General features: G+C 35.0%; 17 protein-coding genes across 17 annotated transcripts; 6 read left to right on the top strand and 11 right to left on the bottom strand.

Moving 5' to 3' along the window:
- Positions 1-503: 503 nt before the first annotated feature.
- LOC115633525 (histone H2A) lies at positions 504-986 on the bottom strand. Its single transcript, XM_030530984.1, has one exon. It carries the CDS (start codon positions 947-949, stop codon positions 575-577), a length of 375 nt encoding a protein of 124 aa, XP_030386844.1. The 5' UTR covers positions 950-986; the 3' UTR covers positions 504-574.
- Positions 987-1,164: 178 nt separating this feature from the next.
- Positions 1,165-1,658, top strand: LOC115633529 (histone H2B). The gene has a single exon (XM_030530987.1). The coding sequence runs from the start codon at positions 1,232-1,234 to the stop codon at positions 1,601-1,603; it is 372 nt and encodes a 123-aa protein (XP_030386847.1). The 5' UTR covers positions 1,165-1,231; the 3' UTR covers positions 1,604-1,658.
- A 623-nt stretch (positions 1,659-2,281) lies between these two features.
- LOC115633521 (histone H1-like) lies at positions 2,282-3,120 on the bottom strand. Its single transcript, XM_030530980.1, has one exon. It carries the CDS (start codon positions 3,094-3,096, stop codon positions 2,350-2,352), a length of 747 nt encoding a protein of 248 aa, XP_030386840.1. The 5' UTR covers positions 3,097-3,120; the 3' UTR covers positions 2,282-2,349.
- A 1,516-nt stretch (positions 3,121-4,636) lies between these two features.
- On the bottom strand, positions 4,637-5,135 carry LOC115633524 (histone H3). Its single transcript, XM_030530983.1, has one exon. The coding sequence runs from the start codon at positions 5,102-5,104 to the stop codon at positions 4,694-4,696; it is 411 nt and encodes a 136-aa protein (XP_030386843.1). The 5' UTR covers positions 5,105-5,135; the 3' UTR covers positions 4,637-4,693.
- Positions 5,136-5,335: 200 nt separating this feature from the next.
- LOC115633489 lies at positions 5,336-11,514 on the top strand. Its single transcript, XM_030530953.1, has 3 exons — positions 5,336-5,689; positions 7,150-7,366; positions 11,149-11,514. Exons 1-3 carry the CDS (start codon positions 5,383-5,385, stop codon positions 11,459-11,461), a joined length of 837 nt encoding a protein of 278 aa, XP_030386813.1. The 5' UTR covers positions 5,336-5,382; the 3' UTR covers positions 11,462-11,514.
- LOC115633536 (histone H2A) lies at positions 6,265-6,740 on the bottom strand. Its single transcript, XM_030530994.1, has one exon. It carries the CDS (start codon positions 6,708-6,710, stop codon positions 6,336-6,338), a length of 375 nt encoding a protein of 124 aa, XP_030386854.1. The 5' UTR covers positions 6,711-6,740; the 3' UTR covers positions 6,265-6,335.
- Positions 6,932-7,425, top strand: LOC115633538 (histone H2B). The gene has a single exon (XM_030530995.1). The coding sequence runs from the start codon at positions 6,999-7,001 to the stop codon at positions 7,368-7,370; it is 372 nt and encodes a 123-aa protein (XP_030386855.1). The 5' UTR covers positions 6,932-6,998; the 3' UTR covers positions 7,371-7,425.
- On the bottom strand, positions 8,049-8,887 carry LOC115633532 (histone H1-like). The gene has a single exon (XM_030530990.1). It carries the CDS (start codon positions 8,861-8,863, stop codon positions 8,117-8,119), a length of 747 nt encoding a protein of 248 aa, XP_030386850.1. The 5' UTR covers positions 8,864-8,887; the 3' UTR covers positions 8,049-8,116.
- On the bottom strand, positions 10,404-10,902 carry LOC115633533 (histone H3). Its single transcript, XM_030530991.1, has one exon. It carries the CDS (start codon positions 10,869-10,871, stop codon positions 10,461-10,463), a length of 411 nt encoding a protein of 136 aa, XP_030386851.1. The 5' UTR covers positions 10,872-10,902; the 3' UTR covers positions 10,404-10,460.
- A 517-nt stretch (positions 11,515-12,031) lies between the features above and the next one.
- On the bottom strand, positions 12,032-12,514 carry LOC115633535 (histone H2A). The gene has a single exon (XM_030530993.1). It carries the CDS (start codon positions 12,475-12,477, stop codon positions 12,103-12,105), a length of 375 nt encoding a protein of 124 aa, XP_030386853.1. The 5' UTR covers positions 12,478-12,514; the 3' UTR covers positions 12,032-12,102.
- Positions 12,515-12,692: 178 nt separating this feature from the next.
- On the top strand, positions 12,693-13,186 carry LOC115633539 (histone H2B). The gene has a single exon (XM_030530996.1). It carries the CDS (start codon positions 12,760-12,762, stop codon positions 13,129-13,131), a length of 372 nt encoding a protein of 123 aa, XP_030386856.1. The 5' UTR covers positions 12,693-12,759; the 3' UTR covers positions 13,132-13,186.
- Positions 13,187-13,809: 623 nt separating this feature from the next.
- Positions 13,810-14,648, bottom strand: LOC115633531 (histone H1-like). The gene has a single exon (XM_030530989.1). It carries the CDS (start codon positions 14,622-14,624, stop codon positions 13,878-13,880), a length of 747 nt encoding a protein of 248 aa, XP_030386849.1. The 5' UTR covers positions 14,625-14,648; the 3' UTR covers positions 13,810-13,877.
- A 1,515-nt stretch (positions 14,649-16,163) lies between these two features.
- Positions 16,164-16,662, bottom strand: LOC115633534 (histone H3). The gene has a single exon (XM_030530992.1). The coding sequence runs from the start codon at positions 16,629-16,631 to the stop codon at positions 16,221-16,223; it is 411 nt and encodes a 136-aa protein (XP_030386852.1). The 5' UTR covers positions 16,632-16,662; the 3' UTR covers positions 16,164-16,220.
- Positions 16,663-16,862: 200 nt separating this feature from the next.
- LOC115633544 (histone H4) lies at positions 16,863-17,274 on the top strand. The gene has a single exon (XM_030531001.1). It carries the CDS (start codon positions 16,910-16,912, stop codon positions 17,219-17,221), a length of 312 nt encoding a protein of 103 aa, XP_030386861.1. The 5' UTR covers positions 16,863-16,909; the 3' UTR covers positions 17,222-17,274.
- A 517-nt stretch (positions 17,275-17,791) lies between these two features.
- Positions 17,792-18,267, bottom strand: LOC115633542 (histone H2A). The gene has a single exon (XM_030530999.1). The coding sequence runs from the start codon at positions 18,235-18,237 to the stop codon at positions 17,863-17,865; it is 375 nt and encodes a 124-aa protein (XP_030386859.1). The 5' UTR covers positions 18,238-18,267; the 3' UTR covers positions 17,792-17,862.
- Positions 18,268-18,459: 192 nt separating this feature from the next.
- LOC115633543 (histone H2B) lies at positions 18,460-18,953 on the top strand. The gene has a single exon (XM_030531000.1). It carries the CDS (start codon positions 18,527-18,529, stop codon positions 18,896-18,898), a length of 372 nt encoding a protein of 123 aa, XP_030386860.1. The 5' UTR covers positions 18,460-18,526; the 3' UTR covers positions 18,899-18,953.
- Positions 18,954-19,644: 691 nt separating this feature from the next.
- Positions 19,645-20,244, bottom strand: LOC115633488 (histone H1-like). Its single transcript, XM_030530952.1, has one exon. The coding sequence runs from the start codon at positions 20,242-20,244 to the stop codon at positions 19,645-19,647; it is 600 nt and encodes a 199-aa protein (XP_030386812.1).
- Between the last annotated feature and the right edge of the window lie 889 nt (positions 20,245-21,133).

Raw genomic sequence — 21,133 nt, 5'->3', positions numbered from 1 at the left:
ACCACAACATATATTTTTAAAAGAGAAAAATATTCAAATCATACTTTTATTTTACAAAAAGCTGTACAATCGATACTCTTCATTTATATTTTCATAATATATTGAACCTTTTCAGGACCACAACATATTTTTTTAAAAGAGAAAAATATTCAACTCATACTTTTATTTTACATACGCATATTTAAAAAAACAAACATATTGTACAGCTTACATTCCATCCATTTATATTTTCATAATTTAGGAGTAAAATATGGCAAACGTTGGCAGTGTTAAAAATTCGAGTATAAATACTTGCACTCAAGTAATTATTATACGTATTGACCAAATTCAAAAGGGATAAAAAATACTTTCGAATTAAAAATATATAATACGCATTATATACATACAAGTAGTATATTCTACGGTTCATGACATGCTGCCCGACCAAATGCTAAGCCTTCATATTTATACTTTATTCAAATTCACGTTGTATGATGATGAATTAAAATCTCTTCTGAATTAAATTGGTCGTCCTGAAAAGGACGGTTGGTTTTATATACAGTATTGTTTTTATTTATTAAAGGTTGCCGCCAATTTAAGCCTTCTTTTCGGTCTTTTTAGGTAAAAGCACCGCCTGGATGTTAGGTAGAACACCACCCTGAGCAATGGTTACGCCCGAGAGGAGCTTGTTTAACTCCTCGTCATTACGAATAGCCAGTTGCAGGTGACGTGGAATTATGCGCGTCTTTTTATTATCGCGTGCTGCATTGCCAGCCAACTCCAGAACTTCAGCGGCTAAATATTCCATAACAGCAGCCAGGTAAACAGGAGCGCCGGCACCAACACGTTCAGCATAGTTACCCTTGCGAAGCAGGCGGTGGATACGGCCAACTGGGAATTGAAGGCCAGCTCGATTCGAACGCGACTTTGCCTTTCCCTTTACTTTACCACCTTTACCACGACCAGACATTTTCTATTTTTTTATTTCACAAATACACTTCTCACTGGCTCACTGGCTCACACACAAATGTTGATGTCCGACCAAGTGTTAGGCCTTTATATTTATACTTTTTTAAGCATCATATACGCTCTGCTAAGGGTTGGACGGCTTCTTATAAGTTAAACCTGAAGGCGATGTTAAACAAAAATATACAAATATGTAGCAATTCAGTGGTAGAAAAATATTGCTAAAGCAACTGTGAAGTGTTGTGTTATTTTAACTCAAGTGAATTAAATTAATCTGAAGTGAAAAATGCCGCCAAAGACCAGTGGAAAGGCAGCGAAAAAGGCTGGTAAAGCCCAGAAAAATATAACCAAGAACGACAAGAAGAAGAAGCGCAAGAGGAAGGAGAGTTATGCCATCTACATATACAAAGTTCTGAAGCAGGTTCATCCTGATACAGGCATTTCATCGAAGGCAATGAGCATCATGAACAGTTTTGTGAATGACATTTTCGAGCGCATTGCTGCTGAAGCTTCCCGTTTGGCCCACTATAATAAACGATCGACAATAACGAGTCGCGAAATCCAAACGGCAGTCCGCCTACTTCTGCCCGGTGAATTGGCTAAGCACGCCGTAAGTGAAGGCACCAAAGCCGTTACCAAGTACACCAGCTCAAAGTAAATGTCTGATCGCCCGCTTCATAGCAGCAACAACGTTCCAAAAGGCCCTTTTCAGGGCCATCAAATTTTTCATAAGCAGAGTTAATAATTTTCATACATTTCTTTTAAATAAAATTTACATGGCACCCCTTTACTGTGATAAAAAACAAAATCTATTATAATGGGCGAACATATATATTAATATAACTATTTTGGTCAATATTTATAAACAAACTATTTTTACAAATCATATCGTTCACCTATATGATATGCAGTTCTTATTGCTTGAAATCGACTGAAACAAAACAATTTTTAGTCACCCATTTTTATGAGAATCGTGGAGGAGGACCGGACCGTATACAATTCCATTGTATTTGCATCAGCTAAGTTTATCGTAATTTGCTTCGAAAAATGATTAAATTATTTATTAATTTTATTAATATACGTTTTTTTTTTAAACTTTTGTGCTCAAAGTGAAACATTTTTCAATTCTCATTATTTTTGTTACAAAATTAACTAACAAATTATGGTCTAAAACCCTTTGTAACAGTTTTAAACAAAAATTGTTAAATTTTTCATACATATACTTGTACACCTAGAAGTAATAACAAATATATTAACAAAATTAGAAAAAGATAAGATTATTTGAAACCATTTAAATCACATTTGAAAATTATTTTTTCTCTTTCTTAGTTGTTTGTAGCCCTGAAAAGGGCTTTGTTTCAAATGAATTTTTATATTTGCATATACAAAATTTCACATATGCATTCATTTCTTGACTACTGCTGTCTTTGCCTTTTTGGCGGAAGCTGCAGCCTTTGGTTTTTTCGGTGCCGATGCTGTCTTCTTTGGCTTGGCACTAGTAGTAGTAGTTTTGGCCTTTGGAGTTTTTGGTTTTACAGCACTCGATTTAGGCTTCGATGTAGTTGATTTTGCCTTAACTGTACCACTTTTCTTTGCGTCTTTTGCCTTTGCCTTCTCCTTTGTCTTTTTCTCGGCAGTCTTTTTAGTGGCAACAGATTTTTTAACTTTAGATTTCTTGTCACCGGCTGCAGAGGCCTTCTTGGCGACGCCGCTCGACTTCTTTTTAGCTGCTCCAGATGGTGCAACTTTTTTCTTACTTTTCTCGACGGAACTGACTTTTGGCTTTGGCTCTTTTTTAGCGGCCGCAGATAATTTAAACGAACCAGATGCGCCTTTGCCTTTTGTTTGGATGAGTTTTCCATTTGCAACAGCTGACTTCAAATATTTCTTAATGAACGGGGCCAATTTCTGGGCATCGCATTTATATGTGGCACTAATGTACTTTTTAATTGCCAAAAGTGATGACCCACCGCGCTCCTTCAAATTCTTGATTGACGCGTCGACCATTTGCTGGGTTGGCGGATGTGATGGTGGAGCTGTAGCTTTTTTCGATTTGGCGGCAGTTGCCTTCTTGACAGTGACCTTTTTCTCCGCTTGTGCAATGGCAATCGGAGAGGCGGCCGATGTAACAGCAACGATAGAATCAGACATTTCTTTTAACTTCACTTTCACACTTGTAAAATTATAAAACGGTTTGCTTTCAGAAATTTTACGAATTTTTAGTCACCCATTTTTATGAGAATCGTGGAGGAGGGCGGTATACAAATGAATGTGGCATTGGTCGTTCTCGACAGCTAAGTTTATGGCAATCTAAAAGGTAATTTGCTTCGAAAAATGATTAGATGTAAAAAAAATCATTTGAAATGCAATTTAATAATATCTATAAGCTTGACAGAGTTTAATAAACTTAAGTTTGTGTTGATACTTTTGTGAGTTCATTTTTAAATGGCACTCAAAGTGAAACATTATTCTTTAATGGTCAATAATTTTGCTTACAAAATGAATTTATTATAAGAAATTATGCTATAAAATCATTTGTAACGGGTTTTAAACAAAATTTAAACAATTTTGTATACAAATCTAAACGAATGATTTATTAAAATGCAAAAAAATATATTTATTGAATGCTTTCAAAGTAGCCCTACCTTGCATAAAACGACCATCGGAGTAGCATATAGCATTCAAACAAATTACCAAATATAGTTTAAGAATATAGTTTTAAAAGTCCAATTTATTTTAGCATTCATTCAAAAGAAGTTAAACTTGCTTTAATAATTTGTTAAGTATTTAAGATTTTATATTATCATTTCTGGACCCATTATAAGTTGTTAACGAATTTCCAAGGAGTCATAAAAAAATGGAGTTTGATAACTTACAAGTACTAACAAATGTATTAACAAAACTAGAAAGAGTTAGTTATTAAATAAATAATAAATTCCGAGTTTTAAACGTGTTTTGTTATGTTATAAGTAGTTTCGCATGTTTGTCTAAATAGCAGGAAAATCCATTGCTCTATTTAATTCAAGTGCTTTATTTTGTATTTTGAAAAATATAACAATATACAAGTATATATTTAAGTAAAAAATTTATTAAATAAATAACAAAATTGACATTTTTTTTGGGAAAATCATATTTTATTTATTTGTTTGAATACCAGTAATAACCATTAAATCTTATACTATATAACGTGTGTTTCGCATTCAGAAAAAACAATCGATTTTCTTGTCTAAATAGCAGGACAATCCATTGCTCTATTTAATACAAGTGGTTTATTTTGTATTTTGAAAAATATAACAATATACAAGTATTTATTTAAGTAAAAAATGTATTAAATAAATAACAAATTTTACATTTTTTTGGGAAAATCTTATTTTATTTATTTGTTTGAATACCAGTAACAACCATTAAATCGTATATAACGTGTGTTTAGTATTCAGAAAAAACAATCGATTTTCTCAATGTATATTTCTTTTAATTGAGAAAATGATAATCGCAATAGCATGATTTAATTTACTTGATGAATGAAAAATACATATACAAGTATATGACTTCATATTTATATATTTGCATTGTTATGTGAAATGCCAGGCATTTGTGTAAATAATGGAATAAATGTAAATAATCATAATATAAAACGAAAAATGCTGTATACCAAGCAATAGTTAATCTCTTTGTTAGCTATTTGTGGTCCTGAAAAGGACCGATTATTGATTTTATAATTTGGAAAATGAAGCGCTGAAATTTCAACTTATGCACGTTCACCACGAATACGTCTGGCCAATTGAATGTCCTTGGGCATGATTGTAACACGCTTGGCATGAATTGCGCACAAATTTGTATCTTCAAAAAGACCAACCAGATAGGCTTCGCTAGCTTCCTGTAATGCCATTACCGCTGAACTTTGGAATCGCAAATCAGTTTTAAAGTCCTGTGCTATCTCACGAACCAAACGCTGGAATGGCAGTTTGCGAATCAATAGCTCAGTGCTTTTCTGGTAGCGGCGGATCTCACGAAGTGCAACTGTACCGGGGCGATAACGATGTGGCTTTTTTACACCACCGGTGGCTGGTGCACTTTTACGAGCAGCTTTGGTAGCCAGCTGCTTGCGAGGCGCTTTGCCACCGGTCGATTTTCGGGCAGTTTGCTTGGTGCGAGCCATTATACAAGTATTTATTCCGTACTAATCTACTACACTGTATACACTGTCACTGATGAAAACACAATATTCGTATTGCTTGCTTTGCGCCTTCTTTATATAGAAATTTGGCCGCACAATGCGATTGGTGGTTGTTTGAACGAGATGTGCGAAAGAGAGATAGGAAGATTATCCGACTCGCTCGTGTTTTCGTGTTATTTTTGTATAAATACGAGCGTATGTGGCCGCAACAGCGTTAGTTTCGTTGTGAATTTTGTGCAGTTAAAGTAAATTAGTGAAAAATGACTGGTCGTGGTAAAGGTGGCAAAGGCTTGGGCAAGGGTGGCGCAAAACGTCATCGCAAAGTATTGCGTGATAACATTCAGGGTATCACAAAGCCAGCTATCCGTCGTTTGGCTCGACGTGGCGGTGTAAAACGCATCTCTGGCTTAATTTATGAAGAGACCCGTGGTGTGCTCAAGGTGTTTTTGGAGAATGTTATTCGTGATGCTGTCACCTATACGGAACATGCCAAAAGGAAAACAGTCACAGCTATGGATGTTGTATATGCATTAAAAAGACAAGGCCGCACCCTTTACGGTTTCGGCGGTTAAGAAGTTACATTTGCCCAAATGTGCAAATAAAGAAAACAATCGGTCCTTTTCAGGACCACAACATATATTTTTAAAAGAGAAAAATATTCAAATCATACTTTTATTTTACAAAAAGCTGTACAATCGATACTCTTCATTTATATTTTCATAATATATTGAACCTTTTCAGGACCACAACATATTTTTTTAAAAGAGAAAAATATTCAACTCATACTTTTATTTTACATACGCATATTTAAAAAAACAAACATATTGTACAGCTTACATTCCATCCATTTATATTTTCATAATTTAGGAGTAAAATATGGCAAACGTTGGCAGTGTTAAAAATTCGAGTATAAATACTTGAGTAATACATATACACTCAAGTAATTATTATACGTATTGACCAAATTCAAAAGGGATAAAAAATACTTTCGAATTAAAAATATATAATACGCATTATATACATACAAGTAGTATATTCTACGGTTCATGACATGCTGCCCGACCAAATGCTAAGCCTTCATATTTATACTTTATTCAAATTCACGTTGTATGATGATGAATTAAAATCTCTTCTGAATTAAATTGGTCGTCCTGAAAAGGACGGTTGGTTTTATATACAGTATTGTTTTTATTTATTAAAGGTTGCCGCCAATTTAAGCCTTCTTTTCGGTCTTTTTAGGTAAAAGCACCGCCTGGATGTTAGGTAGAACACCACCCTGAGCAATGGTTACGCCCGAGAGGAGCTTGTTTAACTCCTCGTCATTACGAATAGCCAGTTGCAGGTGACGTGGAATTATGCGCGTCTTTTTATTATCGCGTGCTGCATTGCCAGCCAACTCCAGAACTTCAGCGGCTAAATATTCCATAACAGCAGCCAGGTAAACAGGAGCGCCGGCACCAACACGTTCAGCATAGTTACCCTTGCGAAGCAGGCGGTGGATACGGCCAACTGGGAATTGAAGGCCAGCTCGATTCGAACGCGACTTTGCCTTTCCCTTTACTTTACCACCTTTACCACGACCAGACATTTTCTATTTTTTTTTTTTTATTTCACAAATACACTTCTCACTGGCTCACTGGCTCACACACAAATGTTGATGTCCGACCAAGTGTTAGGCCTTTATATTTATACTTTTTTAAGCATCATATACGCTCTGCTAAGGGTTGGACGGCTTCTTATAAGTTAAACCTGAAGGCGATGTTAAACAAAAATATACAAATATGTAGCAATTCAGTGGTAGAAAAATATTGCTAAAGCAACTGTGAAGTGTTGTGTTATTTTAACTCAAGTGAATTAAATTAATCTGAAGTGAAAAATGCCGCCAAAGACCAGTGGAAAGGCAGCGAAAAAGGCTGGTAAAGCCCAGAAAAATATAACCAAGAACGACAAGAAGAAGAAGCGCAAGAGGAAGGAGAGTTATGCCATCTACATATACAAAGTTCTGAAGCAGGTTCATCCTGATACAGGCATTTCATCGAAGGCAATGAGCATCATGAACAGTTTTGTGAATGACATTTTCGAGCGCATTGCTGCTGAAGCTTCCCGTTTGGCCCACTATAATAAACGATCGACAATAACGAGTCGCGAAATCCAAACGGCAGTCCGCCTACTTCTGCCCGGTGAATTGGCTAAGCACGCCGTAAGTGAAGGCACCAAAGCCGTTACCAAGTACACCAGCTCAAAGTAAATGTCTGATCGCCCGCTTCATAGCAGCAACAACGTTCCAAAAGGCCCTTTTCAGGGCCATCAAATTTTTCATAAGCAGAGTTAATAATTTTCATACATTTCTTTTAAATAAAATTTACATGGCACCCCTTTACTGTGATAAAAAACAAAATCTATTATAATGGGCGAACATATATATTAATATAACTATTTTGGTCAATATTTATAAACAAACTATTTTTACAAATCATATCGTTCACCTATATGATATGCAGTTCTTATTGCTTGAAATCGACTGAAACAAAACAATTTTTAGTCACCCATTTTTATGAGAATCGTGGAGGAGGACCGGACCGTATACAATTCCATTGTATTTGCATCAGCTAAGTTTATCGTAATTTGCTTCGAAAAATGATTAAATTATTTATTAATTTTATTAATATACGTTTTTTTTTTAAACTTTTGTGCTCAAAGTGAAACATTTTTCAATTCTCATTATTTTTGTTACAAAATTAACTAACAAATTATGGTCTAAAACCCTTTGTAACAGTTTTAAACAAAAATTGTTAAATTTTTCATACATATACTTGTACACCTAGAAGTAATAACAAATATATTAACAAAATTAGAAAAAGATAAGATTATTTGAAACCATTTAAATCACATTTGAAAATTATTTTTTCTCTTTCTTAGTTGTTTGTAGCCCTGAAAAGGGCTTTGTTTCAAATGAATTTTTATATTTGCATATACAAAATTTCACATATGCATTCATTTCTTGACTACTGCTGTCTTTGCCTTTTTGGCGGAAGCTGCAGCCTTTGGTTTTTTCGGTGCCGATGCTGTCTTCTTTGGCTTGGCACTAGTAGTAGTAGTTTTGGCCTTTGGAGTTTTTGGTTTTACAGCACTCGATTTAGGCTTCGATGTAGTTGATTTTGCCTTAACTGTACCACTTTTCTTTGCGTCTTTTGCCTTTGCCTTCTCCTTTGTCTTTTTCTCGGCAGTCTTTTTAGTGGCAACAGATTTTTTAACTTTAGATTTCTTGTCACCGGCTGCAGAGGCCTTCTTGGCGACGCCGCTCGACTTCTTTTTAGCTGCTCCAGATGGTGCAACTTTTTTCTTACTTTTCTCGACGGAACTGACTTTTGGCTTTGGCTCTTTTTTAGCGGCCGCAGATAATTTAAACGAACCAGATGCGCCTTTGCCTTTTGTTTGGATGAGTTTTCCATTTGCAACAGCTGACTTCAAATATTTCTTAATGAACGGGGCCAATTTCTGGGCATCGCATTTATATGTGGCACTAATGTACTTTTTAATTGCCAAAAGTGATGACCCACCGCGCTCCTTCAAATTCTTGATTGACGCGTCGACCATTTGCTGGGTTGGCGGATGTGATGGTGGAGCTGTAGCTTTTTTCGATTTGGCGGCAGTTGCCTTCTTGACAGTGACCTTTTTCTCCGCTTGTGCAATGGCAATCGGAGAGGCGGCCGATGTAACAGCAACGATAGAATCAGACATTTCTTTTAACTTCACTTTCACACTTGTAAAATTATAAAACGGTTTGCTTTCAGAAATTTTACGAATTTTTAGTCACCCATTTTTATGAGAATCGTGGAGGAGGGCGGTATACAAATGAATGTGGCATTGGTCGTTCTCGACAGCTAAGTTTATGGCAATCTAAAAGGTAATTTGCTTCGAAAAATGATTAGATGTAAAAAAAATCATTTGAAATGCAATTTAATAATATCTATAAGCTTGACAGAGTTTAATAAACTTAAGTTTGTGTTGATACTTTTGTGAGTTCATTTTTAAATGGCACTCAAAGTGAAACATTATTCTTTAATGGTCAATAATTTTGCTTACAAAATGAATTTATTATAAGAAATTATGCTATAAAATCATTTGTAACGGGTTTTAAACAAAATTTAAACAATTTTGTATACAAATCTAAACGAATGATTTATTAAAATGCAAAAAAATATATTTATTGAATGCTTTCAAAGTAGCCCTACCTTGCATAAAACGACCATCGGAGTAGCATATAGCATTCAAACAAATTACCAAATATAGTTTAAGAATATAGTTTTAAAAGTCCAATTTATTTTAGCATTCATTCAAAAGAAGTTAAACTTGCTTTAATAATTTGTTAAGTATTTAAGATTTTATATTATCATTTCTGGACCCATTATAAGTTGTTAACGAATTTCCAAGGAGTCATAAAAAAATGGAGTTTGATAACTTACAAGTACTAACAAATGTATTAACAAAACTAGAAAGAGTTAGTTATTAAATAAATAATAAATTCCGAGTTTTAAACGTGTTTTGTTATGTTATAAGTAGTTTCGCATGTTTGTCTAAATAGCAGGAAAATCCATTGCTCTATTTAATTCAAGTGCTTTATTTTGTATTTTGAAAAATATAACAATATACAAGTATATATTTAAGTAAAAAATTTATTAAATAAATAACAAAATTGACATTTTTTTTGGGAAAATCATATTTTATTTATTTGTTTGAATACCAGTAATAACCATTAAATCTTATACTATATAACGTGTGTTTCGCATTCAGAAAAAACAATCGATTTTCTTGTCTAAATAGCAGGACAATCCATTGCTCTATTTAATACAAGTGGTTTATTTTGTATTTTGAAAAATATAACAATATACAAGTATTTATTTAAGTAAAAAATGTATTAAATAAATAACAAATTTTACATTTTTTTGGGAAAATCTTATTTTATTTATTTGTTTGAATACCAGTAACAACCATTAAATCGTATATAACGTGTGTTTAGTATTCAGAAAAAACAATCGATTTTCTCAATGTATATTTCTTTTAATTGAGAAAATGATAATCGCAATAGCATGATTTAATTTACTTGATGAATGAAAAATACATATACAAGTATATGACTTCATATTTATATATTTGCATTGTTATGTGAAATGCCAGGCATTTGTGTAAATAATGGAATAAATGTAAATAATCATAATATAAAACGAAAAATGCTGTATACCAAGCAATAGTTAATCTCTTTGTTAGCTATTTGTGGTCCTGAAAAGGACCGATTATTGATTTTATAATTTGGAAAATGAAGCGCTGAAATTTCAACTTATGCACGTTCACCACGAATACGTCTGGCCAATTGAATGTCCTTGGGCATGATTGTAACACGCTTGGCATGAATTGCGCACAAATTTGTATCTTCAAAAAGACCAACCAGATAGGCTTCGCTAGCTTCCTGTAATGCCATTACCGCTGAACTTTGGAATCGCAAATCAGTTTTAAAGTCCTGTGCTATCTCACGAACCAAACGCTGGAATGGCAGTTTGCGAATCAATAGCTCAGTGCTTTTCTGGTAGCGGCGGATCTCACGAAGTGCAACTGTACCGGGGCGATAACGATGTGGCTTTTTTACACCACCGGTGGCTGGTGCACTTTTACGAGCAGCTTTGGTAGCCAGCTGCTTGCGAGGCGCTTTGCCACCGGTCGATTTTCGGGCAGTTTGCTTGGTGCGAGCCATTATACAAGTATTTATTCCGTACTAATCTACTACACTGTATACACTGTCACTGATGAAAACACAATATTCGTATTGCTTGCTTTGCGCCTTCTTTATATAGAAATTTGGCCGCACAATGCGATTGGTGGTTGTTTGAACGAGATGTGCGAAAGAGAGATAGGAAGATTATCCGACTCGCTCGTGTTTTCGTGTTATTTTTGTATAAATACGAGCGTATGTGGCCGCAACAGCGTTAGTTTCGTTGTGAATTTTGTGCAGTTAAAGTAAATTAGTGAAAAATGACTGGTCGTGGTAAAGGTGGCAAAGGCTTGGGCAAGGGTGGCGCAAAACGTCATCGCAAAGTATTGCGTGATAACATTCAGGGTATCACAAAGCCAGCTATCCGTCGTTTGGCTCGACGTGGCGGTGTAAAACGCATCTCTGGCTTAATTTATGAAGAGACCCGTGGTGTGCTCAAGGTGTTTTTGGAGAATGTTATTCGTGATGCTGTCACCTATACGGAACATGCCAAAAGGAAAACAGTCACAGCTATGGATGTTGTATATGCATTAAAAAGACAAGGCCGCACCCTTTACGGTTTCGGCGGTTAAGAAGTTACATTTGCCCAAATGTGCAAATAAAGAAAACAATCGGTCCTTTTCAGGACCACAACATATATTTTTAAAAGAGAAAAATATTCAAATCATACTTTTATTTTACAAAAAGCTGTACAATCGATACTCTTCATTTATATTTTCATAATATATTGAACCTTTTCAGGACCACAACATATTTTTTTAAAAGAGAAAAATATTCAACTCATACTTTTATTTTACATACGCATATTTAAAAAAACAAACATATTGTACAGCTTACATTCCATCCATTTATATTTTCATAATTTAGGAGTAAAATATGGCAAACGTTGGCAGTGTTAAAAATTCGAGTATAAATACTTGAGTAATACATATACACTCAAGTAATTATTATACGTATTGACCAAATTCAAAAGGGATAAAAAATACTTTCGAATTAAAAATATATAATACGCATTATATACATACAAGTAGTATATTCTACGGTTCATGACATGCTGCCCGACCAAATGCTAAGCCTTCATATTTATACTTTATTCAAATTCACGTTGTATGATGATGAATTAAAATCTCTTCTGAATTAAATTGGTCGTCCTGAAAAGGACGGTTGGTTTTATATACAGTATTGTTTTTATTTATTAAAGGTTGCCGCCAATTTAAGCCTTCTTTTCGGTCTTTTTAGGTAAAAGCACCGCCTGGATGTTAGGTAGAACACCACCCTGAGCAATGGTTACGCCCGAGAGGAGCTTGTTTAACTCCTCGTCATTACGAATAGCCAGTTGCAGGTGACGTGGAATTATGCGCGTCTTTTTATTATCGCGTGCTGCATTGCCAGCCAACTCCAGAACTTCAGCGGCTAAATATTCCATAACAGCAGCCAGGTAAACAGGAGCGCCGGCACCAACACGTTCAGCATAGTTACCCTTGCGAAGCAGGCGGTGGATACGGCCAACTGGGAATTGAAGGCCAGCTCGATTCGAACGCGACTTTGCCTTTCCCTTTACTTTACCACCTTTACCACGACCAGACATTTTCTATTTTTTTATTTCACAAATACACTTCTCACTGGCTCACTGGCTCACACACAAATGTTGATGTCCGACCAAGTGTTAGGCCTTTATATTTATACTTTTTTAAGCATCATATACGCTCTGCTAAGGGTTGGACGGCTTCTTATAAGTTAAACCTGAAGGCGATGTTAAACAAAAATATACAAATATGTAGCAATTCAGTGGTAGAAAAATATTGCTAAAGCAACTGTGAAGTGTTGTGTTATTTTAACTCAAGTGAATTAAATTAATCTGAAGTGAAAAATGCCGCCAAAGACCAGTGGAAAGGCAGCGAAAAAGGCTGGTAAAGCCCAGAAAAATATAACCAAGAACGACAAGAAGAAGAAGCGCAAGAGGAAGGAGAGTTATGCCATCTACATATACAAAGTTCTGAAGCAGGTTCATCCTGATACAGGCATTTCATCGAAGGCAATGAGCATCATGAACAGTTTTGTGAATGACATTTTCGAGCGCATTGCTGCTGAAGCTTCCCGTTTGGCCCACTATAATAAACGATCGACAATAACGAGTCGCGAAATCCAAACGGCAGTCCGCCTACTTCTGCCCGGTGAATTGGCTAAGCACGCCGTAAGTGAAGGCACCAAAGCCGTTACCAAGTACACCAGCTCAAAGTAAATGTCTGATCGCCCGCTTCATAGCAGCAACAACGTTCCAAAAGGCCCTTTTCAGGGCCATCAAATTTTTCATAAGCAGAGTTAATAATTTTCATACATTTCTTTTAAATAAAATTTACATGGCACCCCTTTACTGTGATAAAAAACAAAATCTATTATAATGGGCGAACATATATATTAATATAACTATTTTGGTCAATATTTATAAACAAACTATTTTTACAAATCATATCGTTCACCTATATGATATGCAGTTCTTATTGCTTGAAATCGACTGAAACAAAACAATTTTTAGTCACCCATTTTTATGAGAATCGTGGAGGAGGACCGGACCGTATACAATTCCATTGTATTTGCATCAGCTAAGTTTATCGTAATTTGCTTCGAAAAATGATTAAATTATTTATTAATTTTATTAATATACGTTTTTTTTTTAAACTTTTGTGCTCAAAGTGAAACATTTTTCAATTCTCATTATTTTTGTTACAAAATTAACTAACAAATTATGGTCTAAAACCCTTTGTAACAGTTTTAAACAAAAATTGTTAAATTTTTCATACATATACTTGTACACCTAGAAGTAATAACAAATATATTAACAAAATTAGAAAAAGATAAGATTATTTGAAACCATTTAAATCACATTTGAAAATTATTTTTTCTCTTTCTTAGTTGTTTGTAGCCCTGAAAAGGGCTTTGTTTCAAATGAATTTTTATATTTGCATATACAAAATTTCACATATGCATTCATTTCTTGACTACTGCTGTCTTTGCCTTTTTGGCGGAAGCTGCAGCCTTTGGTTTTTTCGGTGCCGATGCTGTCTTCTTTGGCTTGGCACTAGTAGTAGTAGTTTTGGCCTTTGGAGTTTTTGGTTTTACAGCACTCGATTTAGGCTTCGATGTAGTTGATTTTGCCTTAACTGTACCACTTTTCTTTGCGTCTTTTGCCTTTGCCTTCTCCTTTGTCTTTTTCTCGGCAGTCTTTTTAGTGGCAACAGATTTTTTAACTTTAGATTTCTTGTCACCGGCTGCAGAGGCCTTCTTGGCGACGCCGCTCGACTTCTTTTTAGCTGCTCCAGATGGTGCAACTTTTTTCTTACTTTTCTCGACGGAACTGACTTTTGGCTTTGGCTCTTTTTTAGCGGCCGCAGATAATTTAAACGAACCAGATGCGCCTTTGCCTTTTGTTTGGATGAGTTTTCCATTTGCAACAGCTGACTTCAAATATTTCTTAATGAACGGGGCCAATTTCTGGGCATCGCATTTATATGTGGCACTAATGTACTTTTTAATTGCCAAAAGTGATGACCCACCGCGCTCCTTCAAATTCTTGATTGACGCGTCGACCATTTGCTGGGTTGGCGGATGTGATGGTGGAGCTGTAGCTTTTTTCGATTTGGCGGCAGTTGCCTTCTTGACAGTGACCTTTTTCTCCGCTTGTGCAATGGCAATCGGAGAGGCGGCCGATGTAACAGCAACGATAGAATCAGACATTTCTTTTAACTTCACTTTCACACTTGTAAAATTATAAAACGGTTTGCTTTCAGAAATTTTACGAATTTTTAGTCACCCATTTTTATGAGAATCGTGGAGGAGGGCGGTATACAAATGAATGTGGCATTGGTCGTTCTCGACAGCTAAGTTTATGGCAATCTAAAAGGTAATTTGCTTCGAAAAATGATTAGATGTAAAAAAAATCATTTGAAATGCAATTTAATAATATCTATAAGCTTGACAGAGTTTAATAAACTTAAGTTTGTGTTGATACTTTTGTGAGTTCATTTTTAAATGGCACTCAAAGTGAAACATTATTCTTTAATGGTCAATAATTTTGCTTACAAAATGAATTTATTATAAGAAATTATGCTATAAAATCATTTGTAACGGGTTTTAAACAAAATTTAAACAATTTTGTATACAAATCTAAACGAATGATTTATTAAAATGCAAAAAAATATATTTATTGAATGCTTTCAAAGTAGCCCTACCTTGCATAAAACGACCATCGGAGTAGCATATAGCATTCAAACAAATTACCAAATATAGTTTAAGAATATAGTTTTAAAAGTCCAATTTATTTTAGCATTCATTCAAAAGAAGTTAAACTTGCTTTAATAATTTGTTAAGTATTTAAGATTTTATATTATCATTTCTGGACCCATTATAAGTTGTTAACGAATTTCCAAGGAGTCATAAAAAAATGGAGTTTGATAACTTACAAGTACTAACAAATGTATTAACAAAACTAGAAAGAGTTAGTTATTAAATAAATAATAAATTCCGAGTTTTAAACGTGTTTTGTTATGTTATAAGTAGTTTCGCATGTTTGTCTAAATAGCAGGAAAATCCATTGCTCTATTTAATTCAAGTGCTTTATTTTGTATTTTGAAAAATATAACAATATACAAGTATATATTTAAGTAAAAAATTTATTAAATAAATAACAAAATTGACTTTTTTTTGGGAAAATCATATTTTATTTATTTGTTTGAATACCAGTAATAACCATTAAATCTTATACTATATAACGTGTGTTTCGCATTCAGAAAAAACAATCGATTTTCTTGTCTAAATAGCAGGACAATCCATTGCTCTATTTAATACAAGTGGTTTATTTTGTATTTTGAAAAATATAACAATATACAAGTATTTATTTAAGTAAAAAATGTATTAAATAAATAACAAATTTTACATTTTTTTGGGAAAATCTTATTTTATTTATTTGTTTGAATACCAGTAACAACCATTAAATCGTATATAACGTGTGTTTAGTATTCAGAAAAAACAATCGATTTTCTCAATGTATATTTCTTTTAATTGAGAAAATGATAATCGCAATAGCATGATTTAATTTACTTGATGAATGAAAAATACATATACAAGTATATGACTTCATATTTATATATTTGCATTGTTATGTGAAATGCCAGGCATTTGTGTAAATAATGGAATAAATGTAAATAATCATAATATAAAACGAAAAATGCTGTATACCAAGCAATAGTTAATCTCTTTGTTAGCTATTTGTGGTCCTGAAAAGGACCGATTATTGATTTTATAATTTGGAAAATGAAGCGCTGAAATTTCAACTTATGCACGTTCACCACGAATACGTCTGGCCAATTGAATGTCCTTGGGCATGATTGTAACACGCTTGGCATGAATTGCGCACAAATTTGTATCTTCAAAAAGACCAACCAGATAGGCTTCGCTAGCTTCCTGTAATGCCATTACCGCTGAACTTTGGAATCGCAAATCAGTTTTAAAGTCCTGTGCTATCTCACGAACCAAACGCTGGAATGGCAGTTTGCGAATCAATAGCTCAGTGCTTTTCTGGTAGCGGCGGATCTCACGAAGTGCAACTGTACCGGGGCGATAACGATGTGGCTTTTTTACACCACCGGTGGCTGGTGCACTTTTACGAGCAGCTTTGGTAGCCAGCTGCTTGCGAGGCGCTTTGCCACCGGTCGATTTTCGGGCAGTTTGCTTGGTGCGAGCCATTATACAAGTATTTATTCCGTACTAATCTACTACACTGTATACACTGTCACTGATGAAAACACAATATTCGTATTGCTTGCTTTGCGCCTTCTTTATATAGAAATTTGGCCGCACAATGCGATTGGTGGTTGTTTGAACGAGATGTGCGAAAGAGAGATAGGAAGATTATCCGACTCGCTCGTGTTTTCGTGTTATTTTTGTATAAATACGAGCGTATGTGGCCGCAACAGCGTTAGTTTCGTTGTGAATTTTGTGCAGTTAAAGTAAATTAGTGAAAAATGACTGGTCGTGGTAAAGGTGGCAAAGGCTTGGGCAAGGGTGGCGCAAAACGTCATCGCAAAGTATTGCGTGATAACATTCAGGGTATCACAAAGCCAGCTATCCGTCGTTTGGCTCGACGTGGCGGTGTAAAACGCATCTCTGGCTTAATTTATGAAGAGACCCGTGGTGTGCTCAAGGTGTTTTTGGAGAATGTTATTCGTGATGCTGTCACCTATACGGAACATGCCAAAAGGAAAACAGTCACAGCTATGGATGTTGTATATGCATTAAAAAGACAAGGCCGCACCCTTTACGGTTTCGGCGGTTAAGAAGTTACATTTGCCCAAATGTGCAAATAAAGAAAACAATCGGTCCTTTTCAGGACCACAACATATATTTTTAAAAGAGAAAAATATTCAAATCATACTTTTATTTTACAAAAAGCTGTACAATCGATACTCTTCATTTATATTTTCATAATATATTGAACCTTTTCAGGACCACAACATATTTTTTTAAAAGAGAAAAATATTCAACTCATACTTTTATTTTACATACGCATATTTAAAAAAACAAACATATTGTACAGCTTACATTCCATCCATTTATATTTTCATAATTTAGGAGTAAAATATGGCAAACGTTGGCAGTGTTAAAAATTCGAGTATAAATACTTAAGTAATACATATACACTCAAGTAATTATTATACGTATTGACCAAATTCAAAAGGGATAAAAAATACTTTCGAATTAAAAATATATAATACGCATTATATACATACAAGTAGTATATTCTACGGTTCATGACATGCTGCCCGACCAAATGCTAAGCCTTCATATTTATACTTTATTCAAATTCACGTTGTATGATGATGAATTAAAATCTCTTCTGAATTAAATTGGTCGTCCTGAAAAGGACGGTTGGTTTTATATACAGTATTGTTTTTATTTATTAAAGGTTGCCGCCAATTTAAGCCTTCTTTTCGGTCTTTTTAGGTAAAAGCACCGCCTGGATGTTAGGTAGAACACCACCCTGAGCAATGGTTACGCCCGAGAGGAGCTTGTTTAACTCCTCGTCATTACGAATAGCCAGTTGCAGGTGACGTGGAATTATGCGCGTCTTTTTATTATCGCGTGCTGCATTGCCAGCCAACTCCAGAACTTCAGCGGCTAAATATTCCATAACAGCAGCCAGGTAAACAGGAGCGCCGGCACCAACACGTTCAGCATAGTTACCCTTGCGAAGCAGGCGGTGGATACGGCCAACTGGGAATTGAAGGCCAGCTCGATTCGAACGCGACTTTGCCTTTCCCTTTACTTTACCACCTTTACCACGACCAGACATTTTCTATTTTTTTTTTTTTTATTTCACAAATACACTTCTCACTGGCTCACTGGCTCACACACAAATGTTGATGTCCGACCAAGTGTTAGGCCTTTATATTTATACTTTTTTAAGCATCATATACGCTCTGCTAAGGGTTGGACGGCTTCTTATAAGTTAAACCTGAAGGCGATGTTAAACAAAAATATACAAATATGTAGCAATTCAGTGGTAGAAAAATATTGCTAAAGCAACTGTGAAGTGTTGTGTTATTTTAACTCAAGTGAATTAAATTAATCTGAAGTGAAAAATGCCGCCAAAGACCAGTGGAAAGGCAGCGAAAAAGGCTGGTAAAGCCCAGAAAAATATAACCAAGAACGACAAGAAGAAGAAGCGCAAGAGGAAGGAGAGTTATGCCATCTACATATACAAAGTTCTGAAGCAGGTTCATCCTGATACAGGCATTTCATCGAAGGCAATGAGCATCATGAACAGTTTTGTGAATGACATTTTCGAGCGCATTGCTGCTGAAGCTTCCCGTTTGGCCCACTATAATAAACGATCGACAATAACGAGTCGCGAAATCCAAACGGCAGTCCGCCTACTTCTGCCCGGTGAATTGGCTAAGCACGCCGTAAGTGAAGGCACCAAAGCCGTTACCAAGTACACCAGCTCAAAGTAAATGTCTGATCGCCCGCTTCATAGCAGCAACAACGTTCCAAAAGGCCCTTTTCAGGGCCATCAAATTTTTCATAAGCAGAGTTAATAATTTTCATACATTTCTTTTAAATAAAATTTACATGGCACCCCTTTACTGTGATAAAAAACAAAATCTATTATAATGGGCGAACATATATATTAATATAACTATTTTGGTCAATATTTATAAACAAACTATTTTTACAAATCATATCGTTCACCTATATGATATGCAGTTCTTATTGCTTGAAATCGACTGAAACAAAACAATTTTTAGTCACCCATTTTTATGAGAATCGTGGAGGAGGACCGGACCGTATACAATTCCATTGTATTTGCATCAGCTAAGTTTATCGTAATTTGCTTCGAAAAATGATTAAATTATTTATTAATTTTATTAATATACGTTTTTTTTTTAAACTTTTGTGCTCAAAGTGAAACATTTTTCAATTCTCATTATTTTTGTTACAAAATTAACTAACAAATTATGGTCTAAAACCCTTTGTAACAGTTTTAAACAAAAATTGTTAAATTTTTCATACATATACTTGTACACCTAGAAGTAATAACAAATATATTAACAAAATTAGAAAAAGATAAGATTATTTGAAACCATTTAAATCACATTTGAAAATTATTTTTTCTCTTTCTTAGTTGTTTGTAGCCCTGAAAAGGGCTTTGTTTCAAATGAATTTTTATATTTGCATATACAAAATTTCACATATGCATTCATTTCTTGACTACTGCTGTCTTTGCCTTTTTGGCGGAAGCTGCAGCCTTTGGTTTTTTCGGTGCCGATGCTGTCGTCTTTGGCTTGGCACTAGTAGTAGTAGTTTTGGCCTTTGGAGTTTTTGGTTTTACAGCACTCGATTTAGGCTTCGATGTAGTTGATTTTGCCTTAACTGTACCACTTTTCTTTGCGTCTTTTGCCTTACTTTTCTCGACGGAACTGACTTTTGGCTTTGGCTCTTTTTTAGCGGCCGCAGATAATTTAAACGAACCAGATGCGCCTTTGCCTTTTGTTTGGATGAGTTTTCCATTTGCAACAGCTGACTTCAAATATTTCTTAATGAACGGGGCCAATTTCTGGGCATCGCATTTATATGTGGCACTAATGTACTTTTTAATTGCCAAAAGTGATGACCCACCGCGCTCCTTCAAATTCTTGATTGACGCGTCGACCATTTGCTGGGTTGGCGGATGTGATGGTGGAGCTGTAGCTTTTTTCGATTTGGCGGCAGTTGCCTTCTTGACAGTGACCTTTTTCTCCGCTTGTGCAATGGCAATAGGAGAGGCGGCCGATGTAACAGCAACGATAGAATCAGACATTTCTTTTAACTTCACTTTCACACTTGTAAAATTATAAAACGGTTTGCTTTCAGAAATTTTACGAATTTTTAGTCACCCATTTTTATGAGAATCGTGGAGGAGGGCGGTATACAAATGAATGTGGCATTGGTCGTTCTCGACAGCTAAGTTTATGGCAATCTAAAAGGTAATTTGCTTCGAAAAATGATTAGATGTAAAAAAATCATTTAAAATGCAATTTAATAATATCTATAAGCTTGACAGAGTTTAATAAACTTAAGTTTGTGTTGATACTTTTGTGAGTTCATTTTTAAATGGCACTCAAAGTGAAACATTATTCTTTAATGGTCAATAATTTTGCTTACAAAATGAATTTATGTAGGTTTGAAATACAAATTAGTTTATTTGGGATGTCTTGTAGTATACATAAGTTTTAAAAGTTAAATGAGTAGTTAATATAAAAGAAATGCGCAGCACTTCCGCGAACAATACTTTAAACTGGCCTTGGCAACAACACTCACTGTCTACACTCTGACTCGCAACTCTCAAACAACTGACTTCAGCCACTCCACTCAAGCGAATGCCTTATTCTCCTCTTCTGTTCGATTTTAAGCCTATCGATACTCGCCGATGCCATATTAGACCAGGGTTGCTAAAAGGGTATTCTACTCCCGCCTTATTCCCCACATCCTACATTCGGCCTTCCTGACAATTCGTTCGTCCCGAACGAACACCATTTTTTTACAAACTCTGCGGCTGTTGTTGTTAAGTTTGGTCCCTCCTGATTGCCAACTTTTTAAACTTCATAGCGCCCATGTTTCATTATCTTCGTTACCTTATACGGTCCAAGAAACTTTGGTCTTAACTTCATGTCTGTGCCATATTGTGTTCTTTTAATCGCTACCAGTTC

Source organism: Scaptodrosophila lebanonensis, unplaced genomic scaffold (genome assembly GCF_003285725.1).
Source record: "Scaptodrosophila lebanonensis strain 11010-0011.00,11010-0021.00 unplaced genomic scaffold, SlebRS2 tig00001424-arrow-arrow-pilon, whole genome shotgun sequence".
Lineage (NCBI taxonomy): Eukaryota > Metazoa > Arthropoda > Insecta > Diptera > Drosophilidae > Scaptodrosophila > Scaptodrosophila lebanonensis.
This window is presented reverse-complemented; position numbering and strand designations above follow the sequence as displayed.